Source organism: Manihot esculenta, chromosome 1, assembly GCF_001659605.2.
Source record: "Manihot esculenta cultivar AM560-2 chromosome 1, M.esculenta_v8, whole genome shotgun sequence".
Taxonomy (NCBI): domain Eukaryota; kingdom Viridiplantae; phylum Streptophyta; class Magnoliopsida; order Malpighiales; family Euphorbiaceae; genus Manihot; species Manihot esculenta.
In genome coordinates this window covers 2,789,019-2,811,474 of record NC_035161.2, presented here as the reverse complement: position 1 = coordinate 2,811,474, position 22,456 = coordinate 2,789,019, and the positions used below count along the sequence as shown (strand labels likewise).

Here is a 22,456-nt window from a genome sequence, read left to right as displayed (position 1 = left end):
ACCTATAACTAACTATTAGTATAATAATAAAAATAATAATAATAATAATAAAATTACAATTTAAATAATTAATATTGTTAATAATTTATTTTATTAGTTAATTTAAACAATTACAGTATCTTATTATATCTTATAGCGTAAAAAAATATAAATTTGTGTTATTATTTTATATAAATATAATAATATTTATTTTTTATTTGTTATTATAAAATTTTAATTTTAATTTTCCTTTATTATATTTAATTTTATTTTAATAAATTTTTATACAAATATATAAAAATAACATTATTATTAATTTTATAGTATTTATTTAACAAATAATTATTAAACCCGGTCTAATTATAATGGAACTTTAAATTTTTTTTAATCCTTTAATTTTATATTAATAATTGTTTAATATTTAATTTTAACTCGTATGCTATTTTAATTACTTTTTATATTTTTTATTTAATTTTAAATTGAATTTATATTATTTAGGAAATTTAAATTTAAATTTTTGGATTTAGTAAAAAACTAAATTCAAATATTATAAAATTGAGCTTTTTAATTTTTTTAAGTGAATCATGAAATCATTGTTTAATACTCAATTTTAACTTATTAACCATTTCAAAAAAAAATCTAACTTTCATTTAAAATCAAAATAAATAAATTAAATATCAAAATTTTAATATTTATCAAATTGCACTAAATTAATTTTAAATTGAAATTGATCTAAATCAAATTGATTTAATTTGATTCGATTTAATTTTATCGGTTCAACTTTTTATTTTAGTGCATATAAAATGAAATTATTTACCATTATATAACTAATATTTAATCTCAATTTAACATACTTATTTTTATAAGTTTGATAATGTAAGAATTATTATATTAAAATATAAAGATTAAATTATTGAATTTAAAAAATAGAAAATAAATATATTAATTAATATAATTTAGAGATAAACAAATAATTTTTCTTTAATAATATAATTTCAACTACTAATCAAGACCAACCGTTAATTAAGTTTGTCATTTAGTTAGTGAAGGTGACTTCTATTGTTTGTTGAAAATAAAGTAACCATAATTACTTTGTCAAATAAATTAATAATATTTTAAGAAATTTTTTATTTTATTTTTATTTTTTTAAAGTAAATTGATTTTTCGTAATCCATCACATTATATAAAATATTTGATGTTAATAGAAATGAAAATAATTCTAAGGAATATATGAACATAATTTAAAATAAATTTTATAAATTTATATATGTGCAATGACATATAATTTTTGTAAGGTAATTATTTTATTAAAAATTATTAAATTAATAAAAAATAATGACTTTTTCAAATTAAAAAATATTAATATTTTAAAATTGTTTAGTCCGATTTTTAACTTTTGAATAATGATATGAAATAAGTCAAGTAAATAAGGTATAGCATAAATCCAATTTATAAAATAATAAAATAAATACTAAATTAAGCACGAAGTAAAAAAATATCTTAGTATGCGTAGTATCTCATTGGAGAATCACTATGTATTGTATACGTCATTAGTCCGATCTTTTGTAGGAGCTATCCGTAATAACAAACTTACAAAATGAATCTGTTTATCATAAAGAGATTCGTTGTTCCTGATCCTGCTTCACCTTAATTGTTCCGATGGAGAGAAGAACCTATGATTAGCTTTTCGGGAAATTTTCAAACGAACAATTTCAACGAAATCTTTTAATTTCTTATTTTACTATGTTCAACTCTATGTAGTATCGAACCAATAACGATTCATATAAACTAAATCTTCTAATGGTTTAACGTAATTAATATTTATGTTCCTCTATTTTGACGAAATCACACTTAAATCTCTTACTTTCTTTTCTGTTCGTAGTCTTTCTATTCAAAATATTCATTTTGTCAAAGAGTATAAGTTGAGAGGTAAAATTTTTTACCAAAAATGTCTTTAATGGCCAACATTTTCAGATTTAAAATATAAAAATAATACTTTTTAATAAATAATAGAAAAATTTTAATTTTTCTATAAATAATAATAATGAGAGAGCAGGTGAAAGAGAAGTAAGATGTATGTGTAATACATAACATGTAAAAGGTTGAATTGCAAGGAAACCCTAGCTAGGGCTATTTGTTTGGGGTTTTGATGATGCAATCAATGATCTTTCTTGCAGGAAACCTCTTCCCCTTTTCTGTAACAAAGTACGTACAATCTGATGAATCATTATCACTACAAGCAACCTTCTTCAACTCTCCTTTTGTCCCCATGCCATCCCCCCCCAACGCACGTGCATGCCTGCCCTCCTTTCTTTTTCCCCCCTTGCTAACCACACAATCTCACCAATAAATAATTAGTATTGGGATTTTTACACCATCTCTTCTTAACAAGCAAATCAATTTGATGAGACGAAGAAAATACGTTCACATGGAAGTATGAAGAAAAAAGAAGCATCTTTCTTTCTTTACATGCAAATCACTAACAAACAACTAGAATATTACAGTTCATGGGATCTTGATCCCTTCTTCACAAATGAGAGAGAGATTGCTTAAGGTTCATGCATTGAAGATCCCTTTGTCCACAAATGCAAAAGGGGAAATTTTTCTCCTTTTATTTTTTTTTTAAAATATTTGGTGGATTTTTTTTCCATCTTTTAATTCCATTGTTAGATATGGAAACCACTCCACTGGAGAAATCTTACTTTGCAGAAGCTCTCCAGTCCCCACATAAATCTATCACAGGAATCTCCTCTCTCTCACTTATTCTTAAATCTGAAACTTTTGTTGTTTTTTTCTCTGTTCTTCTTCCTGCATGCACAGCAACAAACAATGATAAAGAAAAGATGGATCAAATATTACAGCAATAAAATGGAAAGATACACATTCAAGTGTTCAAGAAAAGGCAAGAAAAAGGAAAGAAAAGAAAAGAAAAGAAAAGAAAAGGAAGAAAAAAAGTCATCTCTCTAGTAGCTATACTACTATTACTTTCACTGTTACTATTACTATGCCATATGCATTATTTTGTGCTCCACCTTTCAATGTCTCTCTCTCTCTCTCTCTCTTTAAGCTCCCATGAATAGATGACATTTCCTCTTACAGTGTGGAGTGTAAGAAATAAAAAGCTGATCTTTCTCATTTGTCTATTAGTTTTGGTTTTTTTTTTTACTCATTGCCATTAATTTCTTGAGATTTGACATCCCAAATACAAGTCTACCACACCCTTTTTGCTATGGAGAATCTTTTGCCTTTTTGAGACAAATTATTTGGGTTTCTCCTTCTTCCTGGAATCTGCTGCTCCTTTCTTTTACCTTTAATTCTACTCCATTGATTCTCAAAGTAAATTAACAATTAGCATCAATAGTTGTTTATAGAACTCTCTTATGCTACATTTGCTATATGACGTAATCAAAATTATAGTTACAAAAAATAGATATAAGGCAATGGCAGAAAATTATTATCTTATATACTTAATAGTTGTGAGTCAATAATAACGATTAAAATTTTTTATATTTTATTTTTGCTGTTATAGTTTAAAGTAAAAATTTACTTATTTTTTCATTACCGATAAAAATGTAATTAAAATTATAATTTTATTAAATATAAAATAAATTAATTTAATAAGATTCTAAAATTAAAATTAATTTCATTCTCCCTTATTAAGAAATTATTTTATATTGACTAATTTTTTTAGGACTTTAAATATTAAAAATTGTGAAAATACTTTTCAGAGTGGAAAATAAATGTAAATTTGTGTTCTGTTATAACTCAATTGCAAATTAGAAACGGATAGAATCCATCCATTTTTAATTTCCATTGCTATTGTGATAATTTCTTCTTGTGGTCTCCTGTCTCATCCAAGTTGAGAATGACCTTTACTCCGATCAGAAGTTGTAAGTTTTCCCTCTCTCTCTCTCAATTCGACTTCGAATTGCAAGAGCTTGGTGCAAATTCTATGGTTCAAGGGGAGTGGGCTTTGGCTCTTCTGTTTGTAATTCTTTTTGTTTGTTGTTCACAAAGTAGCAGTGGATGTATGTGACCAATGTTAAGATGCGGCAGCAGTATCTCTCTTCGCCAAAAACTAAACTTTAAATATATGAAGACTATCATCTTTGACTTGTGATAGGTAACTCCGATATCCTTCAACCTACCTTTGCTCTTGGAGGCAAACCCTCAAGGCTAAAAGCGTAAAATGTCGGCGATCACAGCCAACCGCTCTGCCGATAGGTCATCACTCAGGAGCTGCTCCGTTTTCGTTATCCATGAATCTATATTGTTCTGAGATCCTTCAGCCTGCGTTTGTTCTTGAAGAACAATGACCGACCCTTAATGCTAAAAGCATAAAATATCAGCTAGCACTTCGGTCGGTAAGTTACCATTCAAGAACTCCGATTTCGCTACTTTATCAAAGCAACAACCACCCAAAAAAAAAAAAGAGACCACCACCACCAAGCAGAGACATCAATCTGACAGGAATATTTATTGATACCCTCAATGGTAATAAGTAATTCCATTATCTGCAGTTGCTTATTATAATAAAATGCCCTTCTCTATTACTGTGTTTAAGAATCAGGATACCTGGTAATGCATTTTACACTACACTACAATTTGTTTGTTTGTGTTGGCTCCAATTTCCATTTTTGGTTTTCCAACTTCAAACTTTCACCGAAGTTCTTCCAAAGATCAGGGACAGCACTCGGCAGATATTATTTCATCTGAATGTAACGAAAAAATTGGAGCCATACTCGATCAACGCGGATGCAGGTAGCTATTAATGGACAAAGAGGAGGATTTAAAAGGTGTGGCCCTCACTCCCAGCTACTGGAACCTGTCATTTATCCATTACTTTAAACCTAGATAAAGATTACAATGGAAACTCCTTCTGCAGAACGTCTATATTCCGAGAATCACAAGCTTCAAGCATATCATTCCTAGAAGCACAGCTGCAAAGAGAGAGGATATCAAAGATGTAGGGTACCAATAAATCACAAATTATGAAAGATTCATCTTATTTCACTGACATACCTCAATGAAATTCTCAAATATTGCCAGGCATTATCGGCTTTCGGATTCATAGCAAGTGCCCTTACATAGTAACGAATGGATTCTTCGTACATACCCTGGAGGCAAAAGGAAACACACGCTTGCTTAAAAGTTCATTCACTATGATACAAGGATCTTACATGGCAGCGATCTTAGACATTCGAAACACCTCATTCTTATAGTGGAGGATGGTTACATTTTCAAACTTGACATGTAAATCTTAAAATATGCATATATCTAAGAGGTTGAACATCTCATTTACCATGGTAAAACTAGGAAACCAACAGTTACTGAAGTGAAACATATCTGCGCTGTAGAATCACATACAACTCACTAGCAATAAGAGTCCCCTATGCATTTTCATGACTTGAGGTAAGCCTTCTGGTTTAGGATAGCTTCTGACAACACAGTTTGTTAATGATTTTAGGGTTACATATTGTTATGGATTGGATCCCTAACAAGTCAGAAAGAGAGGAAAGGGGAGAGAAATAGAAGAAAGGGGAGAGAAAGAAAGGGGGGAAATTGCAGAGTGGAGAGAATTAGAGAGAGAGAAGAAAGAAAGATTGATTAAGATTGATAATTCTTTGGAGTGATTTCCTTTAGTTACAATGGCTATTATTTATACAGCTTTAGATCTCTAAAATAACTGTTCCCGCCACTACACTCTCTAACTAATTCCTAGCTAAGTTTACTATTTTCTACTCTATCCTTTTATACAATTTAAACTCTCAACACCTTCTATTTATTTCCTAACCCCTTTATTCATCTATCATAACACATATCTTATAAAGAAATTTAGAAAATTGTTTATTGTTGGTATTTTAACTATTTAAGATATTTTGACATTTGTTTGAGTGCATTACTTCACTATTAAGGTTATAATTGTCTACTATACTACTAGAATCTCTTCTAAGTTGAAAGTTGGATAGTATTTGGATTATTAAATTTGAAACAAGAACTTCGGATCTTTTTGGATTTTTAACTGTCTTTTCATGACTCAACCCACTTTCAACTGATAGTCTATTAACTATAACTAGCTCAACATATTTCATTAATGCCCTCCGGTCCCAAGTCTTGTCAGGACAGATGGGTCACTTCTAGTGCTGGGCAACTTAAATAATTCAGGCAACTGCTATCGGCTCTAAATTGTAAAGAAGAATATGCTCATTCATAAGATTTCCCATGTGCCAGTCCTCCCCCTCCTATTCTACATTAAAATTAATACCAGGGAACAGTTAACAATCCCTACGTCAAAATTAATACCAGAGAACAGTTAACAATCCTTTATTTTCAGAAGGCATATCCTCATTTAGTATAACAGCCACAAATTTTGGCTCAGCATGTTTAGCTTTCGACTATTCACACATCTATACTGCCACAAGTAGTGACCCAAATGTAAATAGACCATCTCATCCAAAGATATGCAGAAAAACTTCAAGATTATCAGTTAGACAGACTTCTCATCTTATAAATGGAAAAGGTGACAACAAGAGTGGGAAATCAAGCAGAGGTACTAACCTGGTTCGCATAACTGATTCCCATGTTTGCCCAAGCACGAACATAGTTAGGCTTCAAATCAAGAGCCTACAAGACCAGAAAGATGCTGATATGAATAACCAAGAATGGAAAGGAAGTCAATGCCAACTACTCAAGACATTTCGCCGACAATATGTAAAATCACCATGATGCAAAATGTTATAGTTGTGACCATGTTTTTCTGCTACTCAGAGGACATTTTCAAAAATATTAGAAGAAAACGAACACTAAAATGGTAATCCCCCAACTTCAAAAAATAAAAACACTATCCATGACGTGCTAGCTCAGCCCTTGCAAAACGCCCAAAGCCTCAGACTTGTCCAAGCACAAATCCCCACTGCTTGATGCAAAGCATAGCACCTTCAAATTCTAGCAACTTGGTGTTAAGAAAGCCAAAAAACTATATTGGTCCACTAGCATATTAGAAGCTGAATAAATGAAAAAGTTGATATTCAAAACAAGAAAAGTTTGTGAGCAAGCACAAAGCTCCCAAACTATCATGCTTTCACTAGTCCAAAGAGGTGGAGTTAATATGGTTTGCAAAGCTAACACATGGCAGTACAGCACACCTTAATGCAATTACCAAAATAAAGCATGACTCATGTTGAGGCAGCACCTAAACCACATTCACACCCCAGAAAGCAAAGCAACTATTTCAGCACTTGGCACTTGCAGATTTTGAATTTGTTTTGCAAGTCTTTTGTACATATCACTTAAAAGTTCTGGTTAAATTACAATTCTCGTATAATAGTTGGTAAAAATTCTAACTCATAAAATGCCACAGATGTCAAATACAAATGTCAAACTGATCTACTAGATTTAGGCATTTATAACTTTATTTTCAGCAGATGCCAAACAAGTGTATAAGTTTAAATTTCCAGGATTTATCTTATTCACATTTAAAATTTTACTCTTAAATTTTCAATATTTAATTTTCAAATTTGCCTGCCTTAATAAGCAACCATACCTGCAAGATGAGCAAAAGACTAAAAGCAAGCCTGTCTCTGAACAACCACTATTGGCTTTTTAATCAAGGTACACGTATACCGTGAGATATGGGAATATTAAACAAAAATAACCAAATAATAAGGTTGATTGGATATTTACCTGTTGATAAGCCAATATTGCATCAGCACTTTGAATACTGTTTGCTTGTGTTGCACCAAGCTTGTTCCACAGGGAGTAATCCTGTGGCTTGAGCTTCAGAGCTGTTTGGAAGGAAGCAATGGCTTTGTCATATTCCCTGGATAAATTATATAGCACACCAAGTACAATGTGCACATCAGCATCCTCAGGTGATATCTGAGAAGCTTCATTGAATACTCTAGAAACCTGCATATAAAGGCATAATTTTTTTATAAGCTCCAAAAGTGAATATCAAAGTAAATAATCAGAAGATTTCAAACACTAACAGAAAACCACTGTGAGCCCCATCAAATTCCGCCATCCCTCGCAAATTAAATTTCTTAGCAGCCAACAATCGTCAGCTCTAGTAGGCCATGTAAACAAATCTCAAGATATATCAACTACTACATTTTCAGAATTTGAAAATTCTATTTGGGTCCTTAACTTTGCATCAAACTATAAGGCTTTCCTATTATAACAGGCGGTTGAAAAGAATCCCCATTCTTCCATTTTGACTATTGAGCCCCTGAACTTTTATAGCTCCAAGTCTAACTTAACAGATCGTTATTAAATCCTCAACAGCCACAACTTGTGAATTTTAATAAGACTAATTTAGGATAGGAAAATAGTGTGGCTCAGGCTCAATAGACAAAACACAAATTTAGGGAGTGGAAAGCGAAAGTTTAGGAGCCTCAAAATGGCTTTTTCTGTCCTAGACGGACTCACTTCTGACCCTAAATTAGTCCCATATGAAGTTAATGGCACACGAAATTCACTCTTTTCATGACTGGGAAAAATTCCTCAACATGAATTTTAATAGAACTTCAAGGGCCTAACGCGTCAATAGAAGTTCAGGGACTCAGTAGACAAAACAAGAAAGTTTAGGGGCCTTAAGATGGTTTATTCCTTCAGAAATGCACTTATAACCATGTTATTTGACTATTCATATTACACCTGAAATAATCTAAGATGAGTGAAATTCATCCGTTTGACAAAATGGGTTCAAATCCATTAATATTGTAGGTATGACTCCCACAAAGCTCACAAAGATTGGTCATGAAAAAATCAGTACAGATGAAAATATTATCAGTTATCACAGTCTCTGATGATACAGAGAAACCAACAATAGTGGATCAGATAAATGAAGCAGCTGGTTCAGAATGTGCAAGGGGGGTGAATTGGAAAAAATGACACAAGGACAACGGAGCTATCTTAAATGAAAGAAGTGTTCACTGCAATGAGAAGTGAAAAAATAATGAACACAATCATAAAAAATATACTTGAGCTTACATGATATGCATATAGGAGAAACTTCACTCAATATTTTAAGTTTTCAACAAGTTCAATTTTACTTTGTGGCAAAAGTAATTCAGAATATTAGCACATGTACATTCTGTCAATGCATATACAATGTGTCTTTAGTATGTATAAACTCATCATTGTCATCAGCGTTCATAGTCATCTTGCTGATATGAGTAGAACAAAAGACATGGGCTTCAATAATATAAGGCCTGGGAGCTCAAAAGTTTACACCAGAATGCCCAGGAAAGTAGACAGAAGAGAGCTAACAGGTGGTTCAGGAAGAAATGAGGTGGCAGTAGATTCCAGAAGGCATGAGCAGTTAGAGACGAATGCAAAGATGCCAGCTGAGTGAGATGTGGAGGGAACTTGCAAATAAAGAAGAATAGGAGAAAGAAGTATGAAATATGTTATTGAGTATTTGGCCACTTGCTGGGCCATAGGACTCCACATCTGGATTCTCTTGGATTTATTTCCATCCTTGCTTTCATGCTGCCAAGCTGATGTTACATTAATTCTAGTTCGAAAAGATTAGATTGCATCACCATTGTATTTGCTAAAAGCCGCTTTCTGGAGTGTTGACAAATACAACTAAGCTATATGCTTATTAAATTACAAATTGAAAGTTCTTCACTCTATGAGGTTGTAAGCTCATGTTATCTTCATGGTGCAATGGACATCTATCGCCCCCATAATACAATGGGTGGTACAATGACCTTTTATTTATATCTCACTATTTTGGTAATTAAAATTGCATGTCTTGTTCTAGAGGGCCAGCAGTTCACCTGCAAATACTTTTGAAGTTTCAGATTCAGCATATTTCTTCCGCATATAACATTTTTACCATATAGAACATCTAATCCCAGTTAATTACAAGTTACCAGTTACCCTAGCAGATAAGACAACCTTTGTGAACTTAACCTAGCAAGAAGTTCAAAACTTACCAAGTCAACTATTTAACAACAGTTACTGCTGCACCAAAATGGGAACCTCCAAGGAGGTCAAAGAAAGAGATCCAAAATAACACTTACATCAGCATAATATAATGAATCAGCAAGCTCTGGAGTGGCCAGTGTTCCATACTTTGGATGATTACGTAGCCACCCATACAAGTATCTCAAGGCAGCTGCCTGCTCCAACTCTGTGATTCAAAAAGACAAGTAGTCATTTGCATTTTTCTTATATCCAATATCAATTATTAAATAATACATCTTTTCGAGGGTCCTGATACTTCAAGGTAGCGATGCATAAGGAAATTGAAAACCCAAAGAACCCAAGAAAACCAAATGAATTCAAACCAAAACTAATGGTTTCTGACATTTTTGTTTCAGCTGTGGATTGAAGAGCAAAAGAGAACTAAGTATTCATCTGTCCTGGTTTAGTAATATCCTATCATAGTTTAGTAATTAGTACAGCATCATTTTACAGGGTTATATATTTCTTCCTCTCATTGCAAGCCTATCTAACAGATGGTCTCAAATATTCTATCAAATTCTTTTTCCTTTTCTTCATCTACAGTCCAACAAGCTTTGAGAGAGAAATCCATGACAAAGTTACTCTGCTGTCTTCTACTTCTCATTGCTCCCAACCTTTTTCCTCTTCCTCTTTATTGCTTCAGCATAATAAATTATATTGTTCAAATGGTTCAGATGCTGACACTTGGAGTTGGTGGAACTATACACCAACAACGAATGTTGTCTTGGTCTATGTACTGTTTACTCAAGACAAGCTTCAGGAATGCTGGTGCCGGGATTTGTGGCCTTTCAAAAACATTTTTGAGTTTTGTTTTGATTAAACTATATTAAGGCAAGTATTTTTGTGTTCTAATAGGAAGAATTTGAAGTTAGGTTTATCTATTCTTGATAGATTCTTGTGAATGTTATGTTTCATCTATTGCAATCAAAATCTTCACAATTTTGCCTTATCTTTGGTTTTTGCCTGTTCTAGAATTGTTCTGCACTTGAAAATTAAGAAAGTTATCCTCTTTTTCTTTATATTAAACCAATAAAGAAAGTAAAGGAACCACTTCCTCCTCCTCCAGCAAAGGTGTTGGTCTCCCTTTCTTAAAACCAATAAATTTGATTGGTTTAGCAACCAATCCATGTGCATTCCTAATTTAAGGTTATATATCTTGACACTGAACATGTGAAGGAGCAAATGCTTACCATTTGTATGACTCACACCAAGAGCAAGAAGAACTTCAAGATTCGTGGGATCAGCCTCCTGTGCACGCATCATTGCTGCAATGGCCTGTACAGATACCAATGCAGTCCATCATAACCATACCACAAGGAAAATTCAACTAGACACTCTTTCATGAACAACCAAAACAAGCAAATACTTGAATTCAGAATACAGGACCAATTAAGAACAAGTTATTGCAACTTGTACCCATTACAACTTATAGAGTCAAGACTTAGACACAAGCTACAAAGAGGGCCAAATTAATTAATTTATGGCTATTACACTTGAGACAAAAGCAAATAATGACATCAAACATGAACATCTAGCAATTACAATTTTACAAAACCAAAATCCTCAGAGAACAGAAATATGCAGGCATTCGAGGAAGTCTATGAATCAACATAAATTTATAACATAAAGACACTTCAAACTCAATGCTGATTGAGAAGGTCTATAGAAGTTCAAAGAGAACAACAAAAGAAAAGGTAGAAAATAACAGTATGTGCATACAAAGTACACAAAATACAGTTAACATCTTCAGCAAGCAGCTATGAAGCCATATGGTAATGAACATGTTTCCAATACTTAATGTGATTCCAGAGAAAAAGCCCAAAAAAAAAATTTTTTTTTTAAATATTGTTTTTACTAGCAGAATTAGCCTCTTTTTATAGAACTTCCCAAGGATGGTTAACTCTCTCTAATATTGCTGTAAAAGAGATTCCTAGATTGTTCCTCTTTCTAGTTCATACTTCACAATGACAATTAATATATCTCACAACCAAAAATATAAAACAATAATACCATCAATAGCAGCATCTTCATGAAGACCTTGAAAGGCCTAATAGATGGTGTCATACAACAAATTTGCAAAAGAAAACAGATAAAGGAAATGACAGTAGCAACTGGCAAGCCTGTGGTAACTATTTCTCCAAAATGTTCTGGAAGAGTAAAAGAGACCAACTATGTCACACAATTACAAAGGATGTAAAGAAACTTTCCTAAGCCAATAATTTAGAGCAAGTTGAATCACCTGTTGATCATCGTCATTCTCTGCATGAGCTATTCCAAGTAACCTCCAACCTTCAGCATTATCTGGGTTTTTCAAGACTTCAGCTTCTAAAGCAAGCACTGCTTCACTCAAAAGTCCTTTGCGGAATAGCTCCTGGCCTTCTTTTAAAGGATTGGGGTGACCAACATAAGGATTCATATCAGAAAACACATAGACTCCCCTTGAAGCTTCTGATTTAGCAGCTGCTTTTTCATTTAGGTACCTGTATATTTTATAAAATGCTAACTGCCATAAATAGAAAATAAAAGAAGTTTGCTCTAGGAATTGGAATAAACAAGTTATCAAATGATGCAAATAATGACTTTGAAAGCAGTTAACAAAGCAAGAAGTTATTAGGATCAATGGCAATATAGCATCTACGCTAGAGGTTTTTCACAAGTGGAACTGGAGCTTGCACCCAACCTGATAAGCAATAATGATAAAGAAACAGGCCATGTTAAGGAACAGTGACTCAGGAAAAGAAACAAGAAGTATACTGGCCATGTTCTTTCTGTATAATAAAGAGCCACAAATAACTTATATATATATATATATATATATATATATATATATATATATATATATAATGCAGGGATAAACCAAATGATTGATAGTAATTACATGTCCACTCTAGAACTGCTTCAGAAGACCTAATAGATAAATATCATAACAGGACGATTGTAAATATTAGATGGGGATGTCGCCTAACACAAACCCCCACCCTCCAAAAACAATTATACGGTTAATCATCTGAAAATATCCCAGAAAGTGCAGTTTAAGCGTTGATCCCATGAGAAAAACTAATTGCTCATAACTATGTTCTACTTACTCATCATAGGCATTTGCCCAATTATCAGCTGAACTATCCCCCACTTCTTCCGCAACCTGCTGCCCAAATTCTTCCACCCAGTCATTAACATGCAACTTTGAGAATTCATTTACCCACTGATCATCAACAGACGCATTTTGCTCTCTTTCAGTGGTAAATTCACTAACCCATCGATCAGGCCCATGAGAAACCTAAAAAAGCACTAAAATTAGTTGCTAGAAGTTTTAAACAGAGGCTAACTAATAATAAATAAAGTATACAGGCCTTTTAAATAAATTAAACATAAACAGGCCACGGCACATGCACAGACTAACATGTAATAAACGTGCCATTGCATATACATGCCTACAATTAAGATGCCAAAAATATAAGTAATGAATATCAACCAACATGTAATTTCAAGTTTGATGACCGCTGTGCTATGCTGCTCAAGAAAGCAGCATTCCAATCACATAAGCTTGGTTCACCCTTATGATATTTGGAAGGCAAAGAATAAATAATAATAATAAAACAAAAGAGAAAAGGTTTCTTGTCTAATTTGCTATCATGGCAACAACCATATCTTAATAGCATTGCTAAATGAGTGCTCCTATATCTCTTGGTTTCTCTATGTTACTAGAACAATTTAACTAATTGGTTAGTCCAAGAATATTTGTCTGACCCACATCATACTAGGATCTTTATGTGCATAAGATGGCAATATTTTTGTAACTGTCACTACAGTTCACTGCAGACGCATGGCAATGTCAATGTGTTTTGCATTTGCCTAAAGCTTAAACCCAAGGCTACCTAGACTCAAATAGGGGACTTGCACATAGTGAAACTTTAGCACTATGCAGAATACAGAAGTTCGTGCATATATTAATTCTCATGGGAAGCAACTGCATATCATCTACGTATCTCCAAGGTCTCACCCCCCCCCCCCTTTTTTGTCCAATGGCTCACATGCCAAAACTGTTTTTATCTGATTTCTAGGTTCATAAAGTTTATCTTTCAAGCATGACTATCAAAGAATTTGTGACTGGAGTGCAAAAGGCAGAATAAAATAAAAATAACTTCAGTATTCAATAATCGCACAGGTGTTCCCTCTAGGCTACTAATAAAAAGTTAATGGAGCTTTAGGTGTCTCATCTTCTTACTGAGTTGCTGTACATTATTTGTTGTACTTCTACCGGTGTCTCTTGTAGCAAGAGTGCAAGACAGACCAGGAATAGACGCATTGGAGGAGCAAAAACCCTTCAATTGGCTAACACTATGTCTAAGAAGGGAAGTGAACTCAGGAGGAAAACTAGGCAGTAGAAGATAGAAGGGAGAGAAAATAAAGATAAGAAAGTTACTCTCAAGAAGATGACAAGGACAGAACAAAAAGAGAGCCAGAGAGAGAGATAAGGAAGGATAATGGAAGACAGTTTTACGATTATGATTTTGACCTCATTTTTCTGGACAAGAATTCATTGTTACATGGTAAAGGAATAATTTTTAGAAGTCCCCATCCCCTTTCTCCCCGATTCGATCGAACTAATTTTTCAGGCCACTTAATAGTTATCATGAGCTCTCTCTCTCTCTACTTCCCAAACAAGGGGTAGCTTTCCATCCCCCACACTTTCCACTCTACCAAACAGCAAAAGAGCTTCCACAACTCTATGTCAAGCAAAATTAAGAGAAAAGGAAAAACTCGCATTCACCAAAACAAGGAAGGGAGAAAGAAAAGAATGGGGAGGGAAGAGCATAAAACTATTATCCGTAGCGATATTTTATTTTATGAACTTCAAAAGGTTCCAATAGAGCAAATATTTTTGGAAATCAAATGAGTTTGCACATGGTTACTATACATACATGATACATTATTCTTTGTGTTAATAATTCATGATTCAATATGTAATTGTCACATTCAACAGTGTGTGCGTACTATTTGGCAATCAAAAAACATAATGCACATTTCCTTTTTAATGGTTTCAGTAAATCTTTACTTGCCTCGTCACGTGTATATTCATCAGCCCAAGTACTACCAGTATACTGTTGTTGATATTCTGTTGCCCAATCACTAGGTCCAGCAGCTGGCTTGACTTGATTATCATCAATAATAAGTTCACCACGACTCATCTTTGACACAAATTGAAGAAACTTTGAATTCTGTATTCCCATGGAATTTGATGAATAGTCAAGCATAAACAACAATAAAGACAATTTAGACAAGGAAAAAGTTGGAATACAATGATACAAATACATAACTAATAAAGTCTTTCAGTGATGCATAGCAATATTAACCATGCTTAAGGCTTTTATTCTCAAACATGTCTTTGTGCCAATCACTTATTATAGTTGGTTTTAAGTCTTTAGACCATTACCGACCAATCATTGGCTCCTTAAAAGTAATAGGATACCAATCCAATCCACTTTGTTTCTATTATCCAACATCATCTACTACAGCACAATACAATTTGGCGTAATTGGTCAAAAGCAATACAAACAAGGCTCCAATTGATTCTCATGAGCATTTTAGAATGAAGAAATAAATGAGAATGCATGCAAAAAGCAAGATCCAATTTCCTGTCTCCGGACAAATGCATGCAAATAGCAAGATCTAATATCCAGTCTCTGGACATTTGAGAGTAACAATTGGTGGAGCCAAATGCATAATTTGGCCCTAGACATTTACACAAAAAGTCAATTGGCACTCTAACCTTTTCATTGTTAACTTCTGATGCCTAATCTTTACAAAAGATACTATTTAACCCCTGAAAATTTAAAGCGCTTGCAAGTCACATCCGTGTCCGTGTCCGTGCGTAGGGGTTAAATAGTTCCACTTTTACAAAGGTTAATTGTCAAAAGTTTACAACTAAAAGATTAGGATACTAACTTACTTTTTGGTGTAAAGGTTAGGGTCAAATTATATATTCAGCCCAATTGGTGGCATATGTATATAATGTGTGATAACAAGTTAAAGAAGACTATTACACCATTTAAAATGACATCCTGAAACAATTTGCTTTTTCACCACTGTAATTATTAAGATTGGGCAATGACGAGCATTGAATAAGACCAACTGTTTGCATCTCAAAATAATAGGGTCAACAGCTGCTCTAATCTTCCAAAATTAATGAAGGTGATGTAGAACAAGCTACCATACAAAATTGATGTAGACCCAGTAGGATAATGGAAACTAAGGGGTGAGAAGTAGATTATCAGAGGTAGAGAAAGACAATAAAGGGTAGAAAACAAAATTTCTCAACTAAAGAGAAGTAGAGAAACAAATTCTCAAACATATAACAGAAATAAAATTTCAAATTTTATTAATTGTAAAAAATAAATCACAATAGTCTCTAATAAGATACCTAGACATAGGTACTTATAATTTATCAAATACTAGTTTAGTAACTAATTAGGAATGCTAAACCAAAACAAATTAGGAATAGTAAACAGCTAACTCAAACTAGGAAATAGTAAAACTAATATTCCTTAAAAAAATAGAATTCCTTAATAGTATAACTCCAAACTTCCTAATTATTTAAAATATAATTCCTAAGTGTAGCCTAGACTGCATCAAAAGGCTTTACCAATTCCAATTTAGGTCTATCACGCTGATTAACGAAGGAAGAGTCCTTTGCTTAAATTATTTTCACCGAAAATGGAAAATACACACAATGTAAATATAACTATTAGGAACCAGAATACTGTTAATCCAAAATGCATCTGTCATAGTCTCCACATTCCACAACACAAAAACCAAAAGATTCCAGAAACAGGAAACAAAATGCACAAGAAGTGAAAATTTTGCATATGATAATAAAGCATGAAAACCTGAAATTTAGGGTCATTATTTTGAGCAAGAGTGTGGGCAAGCATACGAGTCTGTTCCATTGCTGCTAAGTTTGGAATATTTGCACCTCTCATTTGACCCATTGATGCTAGCTGCTGTTCCTATAACCAAAAATAAATAAGAGAAGATAAAACAAATAATCAATGCTAGGGGTGTGCATCGGTCGGTTCGGTTCGGTACCGAATCGAACCGGCCAAAACCGAATTAACCGAATTGTTTCAAAATGTAAACCGAACCGAACCAAATAAGATAGAAAACCGAACCGAACCGGTTCGGTTCGGTTCGGTTCGAAACCGATTTTTGAACTTTTTTTTCTAATTTCATTGAATTATATAATAATTTGGGCCTAATAAAAATTGATTTAAACCTAATATATTTGTTTAGAATTTGCTGTAATTCCAATTTGCTGTAATTCCAACTTAGACATACTTAGACACTCATAGTATTTTTCCCTCTCAATTTGCTGTAATTCCAACTTAGACACTCAATTGCTGTAATTCCAACTTGCTGTAATTATGAGACTCAATGACACTCAATGACAAGGGCTTTTCATAGTATTTTTCCCTCTCAATTTGCTGTAATTCCAACTTAGACACTCAATTGCACAAGAGTTTGAGAATCAGATATCTACAAGAAACTTCTAAAGCCAAAAAGAAATCGACATTGCCAACCAAGTTCTAGAAACAATAGCAGAACTAGAGAGCATCAAAGCAGGTAGTGCAAAAACCAGCAACCAATGGCATTGACATATAATATTCTCATATCAACAAAAATCAGGAAGAGTAAATAGATACGAATCTCCATAACACAGTATCTACACATGTAATTTAACAATTTTCAACAATAGAATTTGAGATGACTAATTGTCATTAAAAAAGGCAGTAATTACATGCTCACCTACATCAGAACAACCAAAGGAGACAAAAAAATTTCATTTAAAATCAAAACCCAATAAACCGATTTTATACCTGTACGCCTTGGATAATCTAGAATAGGGGATGTCGATTACAAAGAGGGATTGAAACTGGAAAAGCGTTGTTCGGTTTTGAAGTCGCGAGAAAGAATACCAAAATCCGTCTGACCGCCGGTGTGAGTCGCGAGAATGACGATTCAACGAGATGACGATTCAACGAGAGAGCGACGGCTATGAGAGAGAGAGACGCGAGCGATGGCCGTGAGAGAGAGACGCGAAGGGTGGCAGGGTGGGTGGCCGGTGGGTAGCGACTGGGGTGGGTGGCTGTGGCTACGGATTGAAGACGCGAATGATGGAGATTAGGGATTTGGTTTGAGAGAGACGAAGGTATGCCGCGTGAAGAATGACGACGGATAGGATTAGGAAGTGAATTGATATAACCTATAATAAAACGCTGCGTTTAAAATTAAAATCGGTCGGTTCGGTTCGACCGAATTATTTTGACTCCAAAACCGAACCGAACCGACCAACCCGAAATTTTTTAAAATTAAAACCGAACCGAACCGATTTTATTTTAAAACCGAACCAAATTATTAAATTAAATCGGTTCGGTCGGTTTATTCGGTTCAAACCGAACAGTGCTCAGCCCTAATCAATGCCATGTCCAAGGATCCACATAGCTAATTTTTCAAGAACCTGTGAATCATATCTTGTCTTCATGAACACACAATTTCAAGTCCACCTTTGACAAATGTATGACTAAGAAGGTTCCAAGATCAACAATATGAAATTCAGACCAATAAGTGCAATTTAAGTATTCATGCCAAATGCAAGTACCTGCTCAAATTCAGAGGCCCAACCATTAGCACCGTGTTGCCGTTCAAATGCATGAGCCCAAGCATCAGGATCACTATGGTCTAGTCTGTGCTGATTAAACTCTGCAATCCATCCATCAGTGGGATGAGGACCCGGTCTCAGGCTACCTTGTGATTCATTCCAGTAATCCTCCAGTTCTCGGAATCTCCCAGGTAGAGGCCCCTTCACTCGGACATCACTGTCAATATCTAATGAAGACAATAGTGCATTCACCTGAAGATAAAACCTAGTCAGTGCATACTTACAGATTTGCTCAAATAATGAGATTTACATAAGAATAAATAAAAACTGAAAGTTACGAGAAAGTAATAGCTTCCAAATAACAAATAAAGGGCAAAGGACCTGTGCATTAATGAAATCTTCACTTTTATCAGCAAAAAAGTGTCGGGCCATTATGCTGCTACGATCACGTATGCATTGTTTGTCACCTTCAGATAATCCTAATAATGGCAATGGAGCAGGATGAAAAGGGATTCCACCACGGCTGCTTTCAACAAACGAGTGCAAGAAGCTTGACAGCACTCTTTGGGGTGGTCCTGCAATATAATAAGCACAAAACACAAACCAAAATAAAATAAAATAAAACAAAAGATTTATTCAAATAAGGAAACCTGTGCCACAGTGTTTCCTTAAGACTAGACACTAGAATACCGCGACATTTGAAATGGATGAATGGTATGTAACACATAAGCAAAGATAATCTTTTTCAATAATTTTTTACTGTTTTAATGCATTGTGGGGTGTGATATAAAGTAAATTTGTACATTGTGAACAAATTTCAATAACACAAAGGGGAAATGCTCAGGCACGATCTTGAAAGAGACATTCTTTACAAATTAGTTAAGATCCATATTGTAGCACCATAATAATGTATGCAACTTGGAGAAGCTAATTTGATCTCATATTGAGGAAAGTAGCATATTGCCCATTCATATTTCATCCTCTTCTTCAAACTTGCAATCATATTTCGGTGTAATCTCACATAATTCATCTTTTCGTCGCTCAATTATCTCCCTCTATTAGAGATGTAAAATTATTCTTGGGGGCTGGGGCCCTCAACTCCATGACGATTCTATCAACTCAATCCATAAGATCAAGGTATTCTTCTTCAAACTGTATAAAACTATGCTTGGGGCTCTCACCCCTATTACAGATGTTAAACTGATCTTCTTCAAACTATTTCATAAACATTAAATCCTCTATTCTCTTATCACCTAATCTTTACTTCATCTGTTACTTTTTAACTCTTTAGTATGCATAGCATGGTTAAAGCAACTATTTACATTTTACACTTCTCAATTTGTGCTTTATCATTAAACTTGTCAGCCATTTGCATATCACTCACTTGAACTATTTGTCACTAACAAAAATTTTAACTTTGCTTTCTTTCTCAACGACACACCATTGTGTTCAACGAGTTCAGATAGCATTAGCGGGTAAGATGAGCTTAAAACTTGTTAAATTATTGAATTACCATCCAGAGTTGGTTGAAGCTGAGGTCCCCGATCATACACATGATCCAATTGAGGAATGTTAGCCTGAGGTGGAAGAGGAACATGAGACCGCTGTACCTCATCCCACGCATCTGCAAGTCCATTCTGATCAGCAGAGCGAAACCCACGAAGAAATTCCGAGCCCTGACAATATACAAACATGTTAGAGAAAAGAATAACCAGTGATATTAACCTGGTAGCAACAACAAAACATTGAAGTAAATGCTTTGTTAGCAGAAAATTATATCAAACCTGACCACCGGGGTGAGAAAATGGCTGTCGTTCAAACTCAGTCCCTGGAAGTGCTCTCAAAGGGTCCTCAACATCCTGGAAAAATCGATTCTCAGAACTTGTAGCAGTTGCTATAGGGACTTCCTTCAACCTTTCCTGTTTACACCACAATCAGAAATAAGCATGCATACCCAAAAAGACCAAGCAAAAAAAACTCAACTCAAATTGATTTGCGACAATATCCAGAATTTCACAGGCGAAAAGCAAGCTATTACCTGGGTCTTAGAAGAGGAGCCTAAGAGAGTATTAGCAAGAGCGCCAAGAGGATTGGAAGATGAAGAACCCGGAACCGCACAAGCCGCTCCTCCTGCAACTAGGTCCCGCATCGCCATATCTCTTTTATCTGCTTTGAATTTTATGTAAGACGGTGAAGGTGGAGTCGACGATTGATTTCTTCTTTAGTTATAGAAATTGAAACTGAAATTGAAGAATTGGGTTCTAATCGGCGAAGGAGAAGACGATTGAGCAGAAGCAGGGCAAGTGGGTATATATGGGAACGAGTGTAGAAGATGACCTCTCTTTGTCTGCAGAGCTGTTGGTGATGACGGTGATCATGATAAATGACTCCCTCCATATATTTTGTAATAATTAATTAATTAATTAATATGAAAATTACTATTTTATCCCTCAATTTTAAAAATATATTAAAATATTTTAAAAAATCTACTAATAATTATTTCGTTAATTTTAATTATTAATTATTTAATTATTTAATTTTTATAATTTTAAAAAATTTATTAATTAATTCTTAAAATTTTTAAAAAATATATTATTAATTTCTTTATATTAAAAATATTTTAAATTTTTTAATATTTAACAGTTAAAATTAATAAAAAAATTAATTAATAAATTTTTAATAAAAATATTTTAATATATCATTTAAAAATAAATTAACTAATAAATTTTACTTTAAAATTAAATAATAAATTTCCTTAAAAAAATATTTTTTTTAAAAAAAATTTTTCTCTGGTTTTGTTTGCGCTGTATAATATTTTACAGCTGCACGCTTCTTTAGGCAGCGTTAAAGTTCTCGTGAGATAATTTAAAAATTCCGTTAAAAAACAGAGATATTTTAAAAATTATTTAAATTGTCTTAATTATAATAAAATATTTTTTAATTTAATTAATTACTAATTGTGTTCCATAATTTTTATGGACTTTTCCTTTTTTTATATATACATTAAATGATAGTCATTTTAGGTAAAATGTATTTTTGATAATTTTCATTATACTTATTTTTAATATAAAATTATGATATTAAGTTTTATTAAATTAATAAAATTATTATTGATACCATATTATTTAAATTAAATGATAACACAGTTTAAATTCTAGTTTTAAAAAATGAATAATTGATGAGTAATTATATTAGAAAAATAAATTAATAGTATTATAATAGTTAATTTATATATTAATTATAATATAAAAAAATAAATAATATTTTGAAATGTTTAAAAATAAAAAATAATTAAAAATATTCGTCAGTTGATTTAATTTTAACCATTTTTTAAACAAAATAAAATTGAATTGAAATAAATGAAATTTTTAAAAATAAAAAATTTAACCAAAATTTTAAATTAATTCAATTTTTTCGGTTTGAACTCACTCATAGTTTTTGGTTTGTTGTCCATGTTTTCTTATTGCACGCAAAGATGTCTTCATCAAATGGACAATCAATGGAGTAAGCATCTTCAAAGCTTGATGAAAGGATTTCCAAGCAGTTCTTCTAGCAAGCAAGTCTTGTGTTTTTTCTAGAATTGGTGGATGGATATGCTATTATTTAGTCAATAGGCATATTTAAGCCATTTATTCACCACGTTAGAGATTTTTTTTTCCATATTGTTTTATGGTCGATCCTCACAGCTTGGTCGAGTGCTGATGAGCTCTACTTAGGAAGTCTCTCTAAGATTCACCTTTCGAAAGATTTAAGCTCTAGTAGCGAAGATGTAAGTGTCGATTGGCTATAATTTTTCCTTCCTCTTTCACCAATGTTGGAGATTGAGTGCCCTGTAGTCCCTGTGCT

At 33.1% G+C, this 22,456-nt stretch overlaps 1 protein-coding gene across 1 annotated transcript; it reads right to left on the bottom strand.

Moving 5' to 3' along the window:
* Positions 1-4,433: 4,433 nt before the first annotated feature.
* On the bottom strand, positions 4,434-20,980 carry LOC110624307 (peroxisome biogenesis protein 5). Its single transcript, XM_021769413.2, has 15 exons — positions 20,649-20,980; positions 20,395-20,529; positions 20,124-20,286; positions 18,992-19,185; positions 18,611-18,862; positions 16,842-16,961; positions 15,015-15,173; positions 13,041-13,231; positions 12,194-12,434; positions 11,145-11,229; positions 10,011-10,120; positions 7,663-7,887; positions 6,538-6,603; positions 5,002-5,096; positions 4,434-4,919 (listed from the first exon to the last, which is right to left on the bottom strand). Exons 1-15 carry the CDS (start codon positions 20,763-20,765, stop codon positions 4,841-4,843), a joined length of 2,232 nt encoding a protein of 743 aa, XP_021625105.1. The 5' UTR covers positions 20,766-20,980; the 3' UTR covers positions 4,434-4,840.
* Between the last annotated feature and the right edge of the window lie 1,476 nt (positions 20,981-22,456).

Excerpts from the sequence above, each read along its gene's own strand:
- LOC110624307 (XM_021769413.2), bottom strand. The coding sequence starts at position 20,765 with ATGGCGATGCGGGACCTAGTTGCAGGAGGAGCGGCTTGTGCGGTTCCG. Across the intron at positions 15,174-16,841 it reads ATAATGACCCTAAATTTCAG|AATTCAAAGTTTCTTCAATT; the intron begins GTTTTCATGCTT and ends ATGGGAATACAG. Across the intron at positions 7,888-10,010 it reads ATTCATTATATTATGCTGAT|GTTTCTAGAGTATTCAATGA; the intron begins GTAAGTGTTATT and ends CTTTATATGCAG.